The 17,823-nt window shown below is 40.3% G+C and overlaps 1 protein-coding gene across 3 annotated transcripts in view; it reads right to left on the reverse strand.

Moving 5' to 3' along the window:
- PALLD (palladin, cytoskeletal associated protein) overlaps window positions 1-17,823 on the reverse strand; it is a 319,604-nt gene that overhangs the window by 43,735 nt on the left and 258,046 nt on the right. For all 3 annotated transcript variants that reach the window (XM_054030227.1, XM_054030226.1, XM_054030228.1), the window contains exon 11: window positions 11,553-12,242. In XM_054030227.1, the coding sequence (XP_053886202.1) occupies window positions 11,553-12,242 (690 nt within the window). The remainder of the gene's footprint in view (window positions 1-11,552; window positions 12,243-17,823) is intronic.

Raw genomic sequence — 17,823 nt, forward strand, 5'->3', positions numbered from 1 at the left:
CTTTTTTGCCGTCAATGTTGCTCAGTTTCACAGAAATCTAAATGAACATTCATTTGATTCTCCTTTTATAACCAAAGCCTTACAAAAGTCTGTTCTGGCTCCAGCACACAGAAAATTCCTATCCACGTAAAGTATTTTCAATTACTTTAAAATGAGGAATTATGGTAAGCATGGGTCACAAGCTTTGACGCTACAGCTGCACATAAAGAACAAATGTTTTTAGTTTGGTCCTGTCATACATACTATGAGGTTTTAAAACTCCAAAATTCAGCTCCTCTCAGTAGTGCTAATTAAATGCACTTGGATTAATGAAGGACTGCCTACGGCAGAGTCTTGACTCAGGGATGATACCCTCAAAATGAAACAAAGGTAACAAAGTTCACCTACTTCCCCTAGGAAAGTATCTTAACAAGAAAAAGGCAAGAGAGTGATTAAAAATCAACCTTACCCATAGTTCAGCTAGGATGAAACCAGGTATGTACAATACATATTTCCCAGCATGTTTGATCCTTTTTTCAGAGATTCAACAACAAAGAGGGAGCCACTCACCTAAAAACTGGGTTCATATCACCCAAGACTGTCATTTCTGCAAGGCATGCAATTAAAATGCATTTTCACCCAATAAAAACCACAACCATCTTTCTTTAGTTTCAGATCAAGCCCACTCCACTTGTGCAAGTTACCAACTTATTTAGGTTTTCATATTGTCATTCATCACCACAAGTATCTGAGGACCCAATCAGTAAAGATATTTAGGCACCTAACTTCCATTGATTTCAATGGGAAGGAGACTAAATAGCTTTGAAGATCTAGGCCTGAGTGCCTCCTGGCTCCTATAATTGAGATTATGTCATATCCATTGTGAAACATTTTTCCAAAGATGGGCAGGCACATTTGATTTCAGTTTAAAAAAAATCCAGCCCTTTCTGAAATTCTGGTAATCTAGGCAAAATAAATCTTAACGCACGCCCCCCACCCATACAATTATTGTAAAGGTTGTGTTTGGAACGGATAGTCATGAAAATGAAGAGATTAATATAGCATTGACTGGAGCCAAAGGTAGAGAAGGAGGACACACGCGAATTTCCCTACTCAACACAGCCCATGGATCTTAGTCTGAAACACTCTAGTTATTGCAGTCCTGGGTCTCTCTTGAGCAGTGACTGACAAACGTGCCAAATACATGTGATGTGAACAAACATCCACTAGGGACTGAGAGGAGGCCAAACTCAGTCCTATTTGTGATTTATCCAAAATCAACCTTGATCTCCAATTGTTGAAAGGCTAGTGCACTAAGCACCCCTGCCACCAACACACCATAACTTGTTTTTATATATAAAATCAATTAATATCTGAATAAAAAGAAAAGAAGCTTCTCTGACTGATTTACAGACATTTATGTGACATCTCTTCATAAGTCTGAAGTAAAGTTCTGTGCTTTGGCCAACAGGGACAATATGTATAGGATACTAGCCAGGTTGGTAGGCCAAAAAGCTACAAAACAAGGTAAATAAATCAGTACACACTCCCTCTCTCCAACAGAGTGCATGTTCATCACCAGTTTGTTTTGATTACACTGACAGTAAGTCACTGGTCATTTTTAAATGTTTTGCATATGCATCTTCAGCAATCATTTGGAAAAAGAAATGGATAAAAAGCATCTGGAAAATAAAGCCTTCCAGATGCAACCACGGTCAAGATGCAGGAGGTCAGGATTTTGGCTACTGCACCAACCTTGAGTATCTTTCCCCTTGATGTAAAATTCTTGGTCTGTACTTTACTTAGCCTTGAGTAACTCATAAGTAAAGTAACTCTCACACTGAGAATAATGGATGTTTTAGTTCACCAGCAATTAAAAACAAAACAACAAAAAAACAAAAATAAGAAAACACAAACCAACACTACATTTCATTTGGGTCAAACTGAAAATGAGATTTTTTGGAATTCTCAGAGTATCAAAAAGTAAAAAAGTTTAATTTTGGGTTGAATGAAACATTTTGTTCAACCCAAAACAAAACATTTTATTTCAACTTTGACCATTTTTTAAAGGTCAAATCCAGACAAGATTTTTTTTTTTGGTTCAATAAAATTGAAGGAAATTTCAAAAAATTATCTCAAACCAAAATCTCAAAATGGTTTGACATTTTTGGATTTTTTTTTCTTTATGTGAACAATTTGGCAAAACCAACACAAATTCACAAAACATTTCAGTGTAACTGAGCCTGCATTTTTTGCCACAAAAGTTTGCCAAAAATATTTGGTTTATATTTGTGACTTGGGCACAACTTGGCATTCAAAGTTCAAATGCATCTGTAAGGACGGGTGATTAGAACCTAGATCTGCAGAACCTGTGACAGCTGACAGTCCCACAGTGACGCCAAGAAACAATGCAGAGGCACAGCCAGCGAGCACTGTGGAAAATAAGCGCCATAGGAAGTACCACCCAAAATGACCCAGAATGACAGTACCTTGCGGCCCTCTGATTGGCCAACCACAGTATTTAACCCTGGAGAGTGCCCCAGGAGGTTGCCTGGACAACAAAACAGACTTTGGGCCTGATGCAACCCCAGACCGGTCTTTGACCCCCAGCCTGATCCTGAGCCTGACTCTTGCCTCCTGATTTTAGCCTGATATTATCTCTGATCTCCAGTCTCCAACCCTGGCTTGACTTTGACCCAGCTCTTGCTTACTGAACCTGGTCTATAGCAATCCCTCTGACCCCTGCTCAAAGACTACTGTCCCTGATGTGTGGACCCCAGTCCAGCTCTGACCACTAGGCCAGACCACCTATGTCACAGTCCCTTACAGTATGGATATATGGTGGTTGTATTTAGTTATTTTCTTTTAAGAAGAATGAAAAGAAGATATTTTCGGTGGTAACTTGTGTGCACATTTCATTAAATTTAAAATTTCCGTTTAAAAAAAAAACCATATGGATGTTTCATAGGACAATCGAGGAGAATCTGCTCATATCCTTGATAGCCATACAAGACTTAGCTTCCTAGAGAGCTATACGTGGAGCTCAAGATGAAGGACACAAGGAGGACAATAGGGCAGAAAGTTTTTAACAATAGGAAGCTGTGTGGTCTACTGGGAAAGTCATTGGGTGAGGAGTCAGGAGAACTTGGTTCTAATCCTGGTTCTGCCACTGAATTGCTGTGTGACCGTGGGACAATTACTTCACTTCTCCATGATTCTGTTTCCCCGCCCATCCTTTGTCTTGTCTATTCACATTGTAAGACCTTTGGGAAAAGAGCTCTCTCTCTGTGTTGTGCAGTGCCTAGCTCAATGGGGTCTCAATCTCTGCTGAGGCCTCTAGGTGTTACTGTAAGGCAAAAGAACAATGTGGTTCATTAGTTTAGCAGAATGATAAATTGTCATTTTCATAAAGGGCTCCCATAGAAGTTCTCTCCCTTGGACCTCTGACAAATCCTATGAGTGCAAACTGGAAAACTAAAAAACAAAAACAGCCAAACCTGATATTTGCTGAAATTCAGTTCATTTCAAAACTTTCACTTCAGATGTATTTTCATGAGCCCCAGAGATAAGTTTGGCAGGGATGAATGAACATTACAGAGATGAGATGAGCTCCCTCAGAGGCAGGGAAATCACCTTAATCTTTATCCTCAATTTGGTGGTGGGATTTTTAAGCAAGGGGCTCTCAGAAGCCCCATCCAATACATGAATGTTTTGGCATAAACCACACTGACTATAAACTCAGTTTGAGCAAACTGTGATAGTCATAATTCACAACACCAGGAAAATAAATGCCAGATTTATATAGGACAGCAATAAATTGTGTTCTAAAGTGGGGGATGTCCTTTGTAATGAGGGACTGAGAGTTATATGGTGACAACACGTACATAGGTGGCTGTCCCTTATGATGCTCACCATCATCACTGACAGATGCAGGGAACCTGGAAGTCAGTAAAACATTTGGCTTATCAGTAGTTACTGAGGCAAAGTTCAATGTACAGAATAAGTCTGGAAGAGCAGACCAGCTGCTTTGGCTCAAGTAAAGGTAAAAACATTGCACTGTTCTCCCTGCATTGTTCCTTATCCCCATAATGCTTTGATTTACAGTTTTGAAGAGCATGGAAACAGCAATTAAAATTAGCATCAGCAATGATGAAAAATACAGTTTGTTAATTTTATAGAAGTGTTCCAAAGTGATGTTTTCTTTTCTCTTTAAAAGGTTTAGTTAAATAGGAACAGCAAGTATGAAGTTAAGTCAACAGTCATGTCCTTTTAAAAACTCTGTGCATCATGATATTCTCCTCTGTTAGTGACCTAGGCAACATTACTGAAGAATGCAACTGCTGGAAGGAAAGAATTAGATATGTCCTACAGTCAAGATCCTTTTAAACTGATATATTCATAACTGAAAATGCATGTTTATTCTACTCTGAAAGGGATGCCATCTGTCATTGTCAGACGACTAATTCCATGCTTTCTTTCTAGTGGTTTACGCTTTGCATTTATAGAATCGGTCTGTGGGTCAAAATTTTGCTGTCAGTGACACCCATCCAAACTTACTGACGTGCATGGGTGCAAATCAGAGAAAAATCTGGGTTTGTATCAAACTTTTGTTGTGATGGCTGATGAAACTTAGGTTCTAGCCTCCATATATTTCTGTCAGAAAACAAAATGGGCACAATTTTGGATTCTGTCACATGTATCGTTCCCCTTGAAGTTAATAGGGTTATCCTCCACATAGCTGAAGGCTGAGCTGGACCAATAAATCTACTAATACGTAGAGTTCTTTAGAATAGGAAAAACAGAGACCCCCAAGTACAAGGATTCAGCAATAGGATATTGGCCAAATTCCAACTCAGAAATAAACAATATTCAGCCCCCATTATTTCTCTCTGAAATGTTAACTGACTACAGCATTCTTCACTTCCTCTCTAAATGTTACTATATGGTGATAAAAACTACTGTGTTCCATCCCAAATGTGGCTGTATTTGATGGATGGGTAAAGTGATCCCTATGTCCCTTACTAATCTCACTAGGTGAAAGTGTTAGTGACTGTAAAGTGACTTGACCACCCTGGCAGTACTAAGTATTTTATTCAATTGACATTTTTTCTCAGTAAAATTGTGCAAATAAATATTTAATGATGAACTAGTACAAGGTGGTCCAACCAATGGCCTGAGGGAAGGGGAGCCAAGTTGGGAGGAGGGGAAGTGTGGAAGGGGAGCCAGGCTGTGGGCGTGTAGAACAGGGAGAAGAGATGGGACTGTATGAAATGGGGAGTAGAGCTGAGTGAGGGGAGTGTGGAAAGGGCTGGGACTGCATGGAATAGAGAGCAGAACTGGTGGAGTGCTTGGGGTTGCCTCGAGGGCTCTGGGATGGTCAGGCTGATGGTGGGGGGAAATATGAAAACATTATTGTTCAACTGCTGTTGAAAACAATTTGATTTTTGTTACTTCAAGCACTGCCCTTGCTTAATACCTTTGTAAAAAACAAACAAACAATTTCTACCATATGGAATGCCAACATATGGTAGATCATAGAATCATAGAAGTTTAGGGTTGGAAGAGACCTGAAGAAGTCATCTAGTCCAACCCCCTGCTCAAAGCAGGACCAACCCCAACTAAACTGCAGTGTTTCTCACTCAGATTTGTCCCAGGGGTCGACCAGGCCAAGCTTGCCCCCCACCAACTTTTTCAGTTCTTCCAATGCCACTGACTGTGCAGGGGAACCAGTACCACATAGCCCCCTGCAACCCAACTCCTCATGGAAAGCCCCAGCATACAAGCTGCAGCCCCCATCCCTGCAGCTGCACCACCTGGGGCTGGAGGCTAGGGAAGTGCTGAGGCCTCCAGTCCCCTCCCCTCCCAGCCCACAGCACCAGGACTCCAGTAGGGGCTCACCTGTTGGGCGGGGATATGGGCACCCCAGGCCATCACTCCCAGTGAGGGCGGCGGGTCCCTGGCCATGGTCTGCCTGCACTATTGTCCCAGACATTGTCAGGAGAGGAGGCGGCAACTGCTGGGTCTGTGCAGCCTGAGAGCTGGTTGGGTGTGGGGGGGGAGAGGTTGGATTCCCTGTCCTCTCACCTCATGGCTCCCTGTTCCTGCCTTCCCTATGGTTAGTGCAGCTGGCACCCCATCCCTTCCTGTAGGCAGTGGAGAGGGGGAATTTTACCTCTGCAGAGACAGTGCACTGACCACAGTGAAGCCCTGACCAGAGTCTCCTCTCTGAGTTGGGAGGGGTAGGGACATGTGTACCATTTGAAATATTCCTGGGGGCACCCCTATCTTGAATAGTCTCCTATTTAATTTTATTACTTCTTAACCCTACACAGAAATGCTTTAATGGCTAAATCCCAAATCCTAAAAAAAGATCGGATTCTAGAATCTGGAATGATATTTCTGTATGGGGCCCACGGAGGTGCCCCAAAAGTAGCATCTGGCCCACAGCATTGAAAAGGTCAGACCACTCTGAACTATTACATCCAGAACTGTTCTTCATTTTATCTGAATGTCAGACACTTGTGAAGTAGACCCAGAAATCTACTCAATTAGGGTTTTTTTTGTTTCTCATAGTTCTGGACAGTCAGACTGTAAATCTATACACTGGCAGCAAACTAGCTCATCAAAACCATCCAACTAGAAACCATATTGTACAAACTGGTTCAGACGCTGCTGCCAAACCCACAGCCTCTGGGAGCTCCCTATCTCATGGGAATCCTATCCCATTGTCATTTCAACCCAGTGTATTATTTCTTGCGCATATTTCCATGCCACTTAATTCATTCCTAGATTCATAGTTTATATGGCCAGAAGTGACCACTGTGATCATCTTGTCTGACCTCCTGCATAACACAGGCCATAGGACTTCCGTGAATTAATTCCTGTTTGAGCTAGAGCAAACAGGAATTAGGGTGTGGAATAAGAGTTGCTGTATGCTGACGTCAGACTCATGAGAGATCAGGATGTCTCCTTTGACACTTTGACCTTATGTGGGCTACTTCAATCACATGTTTCTCTTGCCTTCTGTTTTACAGGAAACTTCCATCCTTTTTGGCTCTAACCAATGTTTAATTTGTGCCAGGGTTTGACAGGGCTAAGCCTTGGCACCTCTAGGCTTGGCAGTTCATAGCTCTGGGCTTACTGCCTCAGTTATGAATGTTAAAAAAAATATTTTTGCTTGAGTCCCAGCACCTAATAACTTGAGCCCAGCACCTCTAACTACAAATTAAACACTGTCTGTAACCCTATCCAACCCCCCCATCCCCAATCTAGACACATTACTTATTCTCTAGTCCATAGTTGTACCCAGTTGGCACGGCAAATCCATTATGGGGAAATGGAGAGAAGGCTGCATGATCAACTGTGGGACCCTATGAATTAGAGCTGGGGGGGGAAGGGGGGGCTACATGCTTTGCTTGAATCTTGGATAGAGCTGGTCCAAAACAAGTAAGTATATTTCATGAACTTTTTTTTAAATAAATACGTTTTTTTCTCATTTCATTCAACATTTTTCATCATATTTTGGTTAGCTAAATTCCAAAACAATTTTTTGAACATTTTTCAAAAAGTTTCAATTGTTTTGTTTCAGTGGGGAGAAAAATAACCCACTTTCCGAATTTTATATTCCCCATTCACAATCTTTTTTCCCTAGTGGAAAATAAGTTAAAAAGTAAGAGAAAGTAGGATTTTGCCCACCAAAATGAAATAAAAAATTCCTTTTTTTTATTTTCAATTTTTAAAAATTTAGTACTAAGACCTTCAACAAACATGGAACTAAATTTGTGAAAATTTCAATTTAATCAAAAAGTCATTTTTTGATGAAAAAATGCCAAAATACTCCAGCCAGTTCTGAATCTGAATTAATATAATATTTCTTCATTACATTCAAATGAAGAGAGCATCAAAGAAATATTACAAATATACAATATATACTAATGTAATCAGAACACCAAAAAGTATCACTTTTAAAAGTATTCCACAAGAATTCCAACTCATCTGGGTGGCAAGTTATTTAGGTTATATTACAGATTCTGACACAAGACTAAGCAGTCCAAAAATCCCCTTTTCTTTTTTTCAGATCTTTGACTACCATTGTCACAGGAAGCCAGTACAGAGGCAGAAGAGAGTGAACTATCATGTGAAGACCATACACACAAGCATGAGCTGTGAATATCTGATGTGGATATCTGTGGACAAATTGGAGAGAGTCCAGGGGAGGACAATGAAAATGATTAGGGGGCTGGGGCACATGACTTATGAGGAGAGGCTGAGGGAACTGGGGTTATTTAGTCTGCAGAAGAGAAGAGTGAGGGGGGGATTTGATAGCAGCCTTCAACTACCTGAAGGGGGTTCCAAAGAGGATGGAGCTAGGCTGTTCTCAGTGGTGGCAGATGACAGAACAAAAAGCAATAGTTTCAAATTGCAGTGGGGAAGGTCTAGGTTGGATATTAGGAAACACTATTTCACTAGGGGCTTGTCTTCACTACCCGCCTGGATCGGCGGGTAGAAATCGATCTCTCGGGGATCGAATTATCGCATCTCGTTGGGACGCGACAATCAATCCCTGAATTGACGTGCGTACTCCACCACCCCAGGCAGGAGTAAGCGCGTTGACGGGGAGCCGCGGTGGTCAATTTGCCGCCATCCTCACAGCGGGGTAAGTCGGATTGGATACGTCGAATTCAGCTATGCTATTCGTGTAGCTGAATTTGCGTATCTTAAATCGATCCCCCTCTCTACTGTAGACCTAGCCTAGGAGGGTGGTGAAGCACTGGAATGGATTACCTAGGGAAGTGGTGGAATCTCCATCCTTAGAGGTTTTTAAGGTCAGGCTTGACAAAGCCCTGGCTGGGATGATTTAGTGGGTGTTGGTCCTGCTTTGAGCAAGGGGTTGGACTAGATGATCTCCTGAGGTCTCTTCCAACCCTAATATTCTATGATCCTCAAGTATACTAGGAAAGTGGCAAAGAAATACCAGCAATAAAAAGACAAGAGAGAGGGGAAGGCATTGAAAGTGACCATAAAGTTTGCTGCAAGAATGGTCTCTCTCTTAATAAAAGCAGTTGGTAAGAAAGGTAGCTAATGTAAAGTATTTAAAAAACAATCAAGGATCCAACCCTACTCCCATTGATGTCAATGGTAGTAAAAATCTATTTTAAAGCTGAAATTCCATTACTTTAGACCGCGGCTTATGCTGGACTCTCCAATGTTGATAAAGATACTGCTCATTTCCATCTACAGAATGCATTCCACACTTTGACTAGTTCATTTTCAGCAACGCATAATGTATCATTTGTAATCCCATTTAATAGATTGGGAAATGGAGACAGAGAAATTAAATGACTTGCTCATGATGCATGTCAGAGTTGAAATTACAAGTTCCCGATCTCAACTCCAAGTTCAGCACCCAGACGACCACACTACAGTGTCTTACCAAGGAAACAGTGTCTTCCTTTTAGAATCAATGGACATCAATAGCAAGGCAATAGCAAGGAGTATAGGCCAGGATTAGACGGCTGATCATCCAGGCTTTTTCCCTTTTACAGGCTGCAGAGCTGACCAGCTTCTGCTCCTCCTACATCACTGGAGGTGATTGGCAGTCAGTTAATTTTGCTCAGTCTAGTCTCATCTATACTACTAACTGGCTCTGTCTATGGAGACCCATGCAGGCAAGCAACAAACATGTACTGGAGTGAGTGGAGGGTGAGAGCTCAGAAAAAAAGTGAGTAAAGCAAAGAAAAGGGATAGGAGAGATGGTCTAATTGTTGTGGTGTTAGCCTGGAACTTGGGAGACCTGGGTTCAGTTCCTCCCTCCACCACCAACTTGCTTTGTGACCTTGGGCAAGTCATTCAGCCCCTCTAGTGCTTGAGTTCTCCATCTGTAAAATGGGAGATATCCTCACAGGGGTGTTGAGAGAATAAATACATTAGAGTACAGGTGTTCATGTGCTACAGTAATGGGGATCATAGAAAGATAGAGATGACAAAGAAGAAGGACGAGTGAAGGGGAAATGGAGGTGGCTAGAGGGGATGGGACAATAAATTAGAAATTTTGGGAAGACAGAAATATGGAAAGTGAGAGATTGAAAGAACTTGGGGGAAAGAAAGACGAGAAAAAACACAGAAAAGAGTGGCAGCGTAGATAGAGGATGATGGCAATGAGAATACTGTTAAACAAGACAAAGGGGAAACAGACACTGAAAAAAAATAAGAAAGGATCTGATAACATACAGTAAGAGGAAAGAAGAAATTTGGTAGGAAAAGAGAAACTAAAAGTAAAAATTAAAGAGACAGAACAAGTTGATTTTTGAATTATGTAATAGATCTTTTAACATCACCAAATGTTATAATTAAAATTACAATGTTTTGTTTACATTGCAGACAAATTCATTACTATCTTTGAGTTACTGACAGAATTTTTCCAAAAGTGCCTTAGGAGGTCACACACAAACAGCTACACTGAGTTCTGGTAAAATACCCAGGGCAACTTGGGACCTTTGTGGGCTGCACCAATCAAAAAACAAACAAACAAACAAAAATCACTATTTCAGGGCTGAATGTACCTGCAAACCTGTTCCTGAACAAATACTAGAACTGAGTATTACTAGAGGAATGGAGCCAATGGAAAGGAGGAGACAGGAAGGCAAACAAAACAAAGTTAGAGTGACTGCAAGAGTGAATGAAACTATTCATTTTCTCCTTAACTCTGTTTATTTTGTGATCAAATATCATAATAAGACACAGGATGTAAATCTAGAGAAACACTTTTTAAAAAACTTAAACCTGAATTACTACTCTGGTGTCCATCTTATCTCTCCCTTGTCTTCCATCACATACCTTGGAGTGAAATAACAGAAGTTCCTACTGCACCAAATCTGTAGCTGAGCAAGTTATCTTGATACTGTGAACATGTTTAGAAAGCCCTTAAACAAAGTTATAAATAAGCCTTGGAGCCAGCTATTCTCATTTTTTGTTCTTTAGCATTTCTCTTTGTTCTCCAACAATGGAATGAGAATCTAGTGCCAATGGAAAGACAAACTGATCTGCTCTGGGCTTTTGTCATGCTCCAGAACAATATTTTAGCCTTGCGGGGAGACAAAAGGGAGAGAAAATATCTGGCGCTGATGTAGTCTGTGGTGTTTTTCCTGTTTTTTAAACACAGTTCTTCCAAATCCCCAGCACCACGTCCTCTCTTCCCCACCCCGAGCAAAAAAAGATAACCAAATATCAGTAGGCCATTGTGCCTCTTCATTTTCCATCTCTGCAGCTTTGTTCCATAAGCAGAATACAGCATGATATTTCTCATCAGTGTCTTCTTCCCTGACATTCCTCCATGTACAGAAATCACTAGAGTCAGAAGCCAAGTATCACCTTATGAAAGTGACTGCAAGACCTCTGGCCCGAAGGGAGATTTCCTTGCAATTCCTTCCACTGATTCAAGAATCAGTCATTCCCCCACCCCCTCTCAGTTAGCCACAGTGCAGAGAGCCCAAAAAGCTATAAAAATGGAGAAGCAATAAAATTAATAAACAATAAAATTAAATGTAAGAAGTTCATTAGCTGTGTATACTCACGGAGGCATAACACCTTTTGGAAGTCCTAGTGCATTGACAGATATAGGCGGTGGCTGGGATGGTAACATGGAGCTAAGGAACGCTGCTGGAGACTGGCTTGAGTTAGAGAATCTAGCAGTTGGAGAAAGACTGCGGGAAGGTGAGGAAACTGAGGAAGGGAGAGGAGGAGGAGGGGGTGGGGGAAGTGGGAAGGAATCAGAAACTGAAAATGTTGCAGTTGGACTAAAGACTGGTGGGGGAGGGGGTGGGGGTGAAGAGGAAGATGGAGACCACAAGTACTCCCCTTCCGGAGCAAATGGTTGGGAGAAAGGGAGAACAGGTGCTCTGCCAAATTGTTTCTGAGAGGCAGTTGGAGACATAGGGGATGGAAGGCTGGATGTGGAAGACCCAGATGAAGGAGTTACATAACCTGAAGCAGGGCTGATGTTCTGAGCAGCAATGAACTGTTTAGGCCGGGCATAGTTGAAAGTGCTGGATGACTGCATGGTTGGGGAAGTGTGGGAGTTGAGAATGCTCATTTGCACAGGAGAAGTGACAGACTGGCAGGACACCAGCTCCTGGAAAGAAGGGGGAGGAGGAAAAGGAGGAGATGGGGGAGGGTTTTGATGTTGCTGGTGGTGATGGTACCGCTGGCCACCTTCTTGTTCCAGACGAATTTGGTTCTGCAGTTGTTGTAGTTTTAGAGGGTCCCTGCATGAGAAGAAAGAAATTTAATTAGAGGGATGGTGATGAGAGAGGAGAGATTTAAAATAAAGAGACAACCTCATTATCTAGACACTGAGCTCTATTTTATCACCTGGAATTTTAGAAGCCAATGGAACTCAGAGCTATTTGCATATCTGATCCTTAAGTCTATCCCCGTGCCAGCAAAGTCCCTGCAAGAACACACATCAGATATTAAACTGCTACAACACTTAATTATAGCTAAAGAACCATTTGTAAGCTCTCTAATTAATAAAGCCATGAATCCCTGCTGGGATGGAAAACCTCAATGAAGTTGGGAGATTTGGTTTGGATACTTATTTAAAGCTTTTCCCAATGGATTCAAACCATTTTGGTCAGGAGATTGGGATGGCAAATTTCCTGTAGTTCCCTATTTCATCAGACCTGCAAATACTACAAATAAAGTCCTTTTTGTGATCTTCTTAGTACTCTTATTTTCAGCTGATACCACAATAGAAATTAAGACTCTTGAATTTTAAAAAAGTTTGCTTTTTATTTGGGTGCTGGTGGATCATTTGTTAATTTTATTTGAACTGAAAATATTAATTGCAAGAGTCCTAGTATTAAGGATCACTTTTTTTAAAAAGGGCCTCAATTCTGGCTCTCTTATTATGGTGTTCAAATATCTAAGCAACTGCAGCCACAATCAGGTTGTTAGAAATCTAAATGCCCTAGTTTGTGCCTGCTGTTAATCATGTGTCATTCCCGTGAGGTGACAGACATTTGACAGCTCTGTCAAACCTTCCCCCACATTTGTGAGGGAGTGAATGAAACTTCCCCCATAATTTTCTGCAACCTAGGGAAAGGTGAACTAAGCTGTGTACCAGGAAACCATGAGTTTTAGTCCCAGCTTTTCCACTGACAGCTGTTAATATAGCTGTACTCTTTACAACTTTTATTCTTAACCAAGCCTCAGAACCCTACCATATCAGGAGGCAGCTGAGGAACTGAAGCTCTAGGGCTCTGCTAACTGGACTCATAGCACCACACCAATGGGAGTTAGGCTTATTTACAATAAAAATACAGAACTTCTTCACATTCACATAACTGTAAAGACTGTAGGTTTGACATTCAAAAGCGCTGAGCACCCAGAACTCCAAATGAAGTCAATAGATACTATAGACATTCAACATTGATGACAATCTGATCCTGTACATATTTTTGCTTATTGTACAATTGCTTACATGACTATTTACATTGCATATTGAAGGAAGGATAGCTCAGTGGTTTGAGCATTGGCCTGCTAAACCCAGAGTTGTGAGTTCAATCCTTGAGGGGGCCACTTAGGGATCTGGGGCAAAATCAGTACTTGGTCCTGCTAGTGAAGGCAGGGAGCTGGATTCAATGACCTTTCAAGGTCCCTTCCAGTTCTAGGAGATGGGATATCTCCATTAATAATAATTAACAGGAAAGCAGCACTTCTATAAAAAAATCTTGAGACTAAGGACCATTAAGGTAGTTTGTGAATCTCCTTTAACAGTCCTGCTTTAGCAGCACTATAACCTCAATAAGGCCCCTATCAAAGCAGAGATCAAACTTTGCTGTGTGTGGTCTTGATTCTAAAACTCATCTGTTTTATTGGCTTAACAATTGTCTTGTCCCAGCTGGGAATTGTAACTTTTTCTCAACGCTCCAGATGTCTTTGTGGTTTTATGTGCAGATGCACCTTTTCAGTATATTTCACATATAAATACTTTACAATATTATATACAGTGTGTCATTTATCACATAATTTAGGTCATTATTTAACCAGAGATTTTACTGCAGAGTCTATTGAATTCATGGAATATGTATGTATGACAAACACCATAATGGATGCATACTTTTGGTATTAGAAATGATCATGATGTCATAGTTACATTTGTAACCTACTTTCCATTATAAGATTTATTTTGATACTCCTGCTCCCCAAAGTATTCTGAAAATATTTTCTGCCTGAAATTTCACGTGTGGTGTCTAGAAAAGGAGACTGTTTGGCTGTAAAGGGGGAACAGAAGTTTAAGATTAATCACACAAGGTATTTTGAGACACAGTACTGAAAAAAAAATCAATGTTTTGAAGGCTCTGACTATTTTGTAAAACCATATCAGAAAGATACTTTGGTCTAGAAATGAGAGTTACCCCACCTACAGGAGTAGCAGATTAGCTCTTTTTTACCAGACTATTTTCAATATAGTTGTGTGAAACATTTTGGAGTTATTCACTACAGATTTCTGAATATTCATTTTTTGAATGTTGACCATATAGTTTCCTCCTGAGTTCAGATTGTTTTGATGTTACGTTTGGGTTAAGGCTGGTCTTTATTTTTTATTATACCCTTTGAACATCCCTTACCCTGAAAGAGCTACTGCTTGAGCAATTTTGCATTGAGGCTTTCTTTTTAGCCCATACGGGCATCTGACCCTCCCAGTCAATGGCAGAGTTCCAGCAGCAATACCAAATCATCTTGGATAAATGAGTAAAAAAAAAGTATTTTTTTTTTAATTTTGGGGTTTTCCTTTTTAAGTTTGTCCTTTCCAAATTGTGCATTTTAACTATTCTTGGGCACATTGTCTAATGGTCATGGAAGTGTTTTAACATATTTTTACTTTCATTTTCATACCAATTTTACTTCATTTTCCCCATCATTTGTATGTATTATAGTGAGACTACGCCCAAAAAGTAAATAGAAATGTACCTAACTATATATGCTGTGCCAGGTATGGAAGAAGTTTAACAATCTCAAATACAGAGACTTTTCACCAAGCATGTGCCATAACAAAAGGTATCCTGTGCTGTGTTGAAACTTTTCTATTTTAAATTACAAAGTCATGTGTTCATGTTTCAGACACTGGCACAACATAGCAGTGACCATCTAGGGCCTTGTCGATGCTAATACCTGTTTTACAGCAACTGCTGCTAAATGATGCAACTATATCAGTGTTAGTAATGGTGGAAGTGCTAGTGTAGACCAGGGTCAGGCTTTAAATCCAGGATGTCATGAAAATGTACATGTTGGGTAAAGGAAAGATCCTACTCTGAGCAGGTTTTCATGACACAAAGGTAAAAATGCATGATCCCTGTATTAGGCATCTTTGCAGTTATTCTGTTGCTGTAAGACAGGTACTAAGTTTTCTAGTGCTAGACACATCCTAGAGTAATGTCATCCAGCATTTAAAAAAAAATCCCATTGTTGCTATTGTACTGGTGCTAATAATGGGAGCGTGAGGGTGGAGATGGGGCACTGGTGTTTAACACTGTTGCACCACATCATCTAACCTTACTCAGTGCAAAGCTAGACACAGTAGTTAAAAATACTCCACCTGTGGCCAATCTGTACCAGTGCTTCTTCCTTTATTAGCAACAATAGTGAAGCAACTACGGAGACAAAGAAAAACTTCAGGGACTAGGAGGACACATAAACAATACTAGTTTAGATATAAGAACATGATCCTATCTCAGCCAACTAAGGTATGTTTAGTAATCCAGGGTGATAGACAGACACACTTTCATAGAACCGGTCACATTTATTTTACATCTACTTCTTTAAACACAGTGGAAAAAAACGATAACATTTTCACATACTTATTTTTTATTACTTATTTGAGGTTTACCTACAGTTTTATCTAACAATTAATTACAGAAACTGAAAAATCAAAAGTAACTTCTGAATAAAATTCACTCAGTGAAAAGGCCAAATCGACTATAAAATAATCACATTGGAGGTGGAGAGGAAATGGATATTCAGGAAATCATTTGAACTCCGACATGACCATTTATAAAGGGATTTCAACAGCTTTATTCTGATATTTGTCAGCTATTTCCTGCCTACTGTTGGAAATTCTTGCTATAGATTTGCACATGTATATATCTCTGCCTATGTTCCAACAGCTATGAAAAAAAATAAGACTTATAAGCCAACTGAAAAAACATATTTACAGACACACACACACACACAATGTAACAGTGAGAAGTAGTAATATTTTAATATGAACAAGGGCACAGGCCTAAATAACAATAGGGAAAATCTGTAATACATTTTGAAGGTTATTCAGTTCTTAATGTGAATGTGCATATTATTACCCTGTCCACAATACTTAATTTTTGCCAATTTACTATAGACATAGTGCAGTAATGTTACGACTTTTCTATATAACACGAATAAACTACTGTTCTATTCTACAGGACCTAGTTTCTGCTGTATCTATCTCAGAGCCCTTTGGAGAAGAGGTCTCAGCTCTTAATAATGGTGTCTAAAATGACAGCAGAAGGCATGGTCCTTTTTCACCTCCATTACTATGTCTTTCCTGGATTGTCTTTCACCTGCTGTGCAACTTTGCCTTGAAAGAGAGAGACCGGGGGAGGAAGAAACTCAGCTTGTATTGCTTCTAAGAATTAGGATTTATGTTCTTCACACCACTAGTAGTTTCTAATGATAGAGGATGTGATCATCTTGAGGCTGGAAATACACTTGCTTCTGGGAGAACTGTGTGTGCTGCAAGCTGTCACTTTTTTCTTTTATACCTCTGAGTACTGAAGAGTTATAATTAACTGTGGGAATTCTTACACTCTCTGTAACTAAGCAATGCTTTATTTAATGTACATATACCGAGTTTCAAGAAGAGATTATTACATCTCAGATATTTCTACAATTTTGTTTTCCTCTTTGCCCCTTCCAAGACAAATTACTGAAATGAAAGAGACATCTAACTTATAAATAAGTATAATTCTTTTATTGCCTTGATTAATGAAAATTTGTAGCCGCAAAGTTTATGGGATCTGGAGTCTGACTATTCTAATTGCCTAGGAGGACTGTTTTCCCATTATGAAGTTAGTGAATCCCTCATGCCACCATCAAAGCTTTCTTCAGACAACATATTAACAACCACAATATACATACCAATCTGCACCAACTATTATAAGTGGCTCAGTACTGATCTCAGGTATTTGGGTGATTGTTCCTTATAATTATGTATGGCCAGCTCACTACCTGTGTACATTCATGCATACTGGTAGTAGGTGGTTGAATACAATATGACAAAGAGCATCAGACATCAAAAATGAGCTTTATGTATAGAATCTTTGGTCCAGGAGACATATATTGACTAGAGGCCAAGCTTAAACTAGTGACTAACACTAACAGTGGGGAGGCAGTATAGCCTAGCAGATAGGGCACTGTAGTAGGACTCAGGACAGCTGAGTTCAATTCCCATTTCTGCCAGTGGCCTGCAGGGTGATCTTGGACAAATCACTTCCCTCCATGTGCCTCAGTTTCCACATCTGGAAAAAAATGGGAACAATGATACTGACTAAAGTGCTTTGAGATCTACTGATGAAAAGTGTGATATAAGAGGTAGGTACACCCTACCCCGATATAACGCAACCCGATATAAAACGAATTCGGATATAACGCGGTAAAGCAGTGCTCTGGGGGGGTGGGGCTGCGCACTCTGGCGGATCAAAGCAAGTTCGATATAACGCGGTTTCACTTATAACACGGTAAGATTTTTTGGCTCCCGAGGACAGCGTTATATCGGGGTAGAGGTGTATTATTATTACTACATGATGT

Source organism: Malaclemys terrapin, chromosome 5 (genome assembly GCF_027887155.1).
Source record: "Malaclemys terrapin pileata isolate rMalTer1 chromosome 5, rMalTer1.hap1, whole genome shotgun sequence".
Lineage (NCBI taxonomy): Eukaryota > Metazoa > Chordata > Testudines > Emydidae > Malaclemys > Malaclemys terrapin.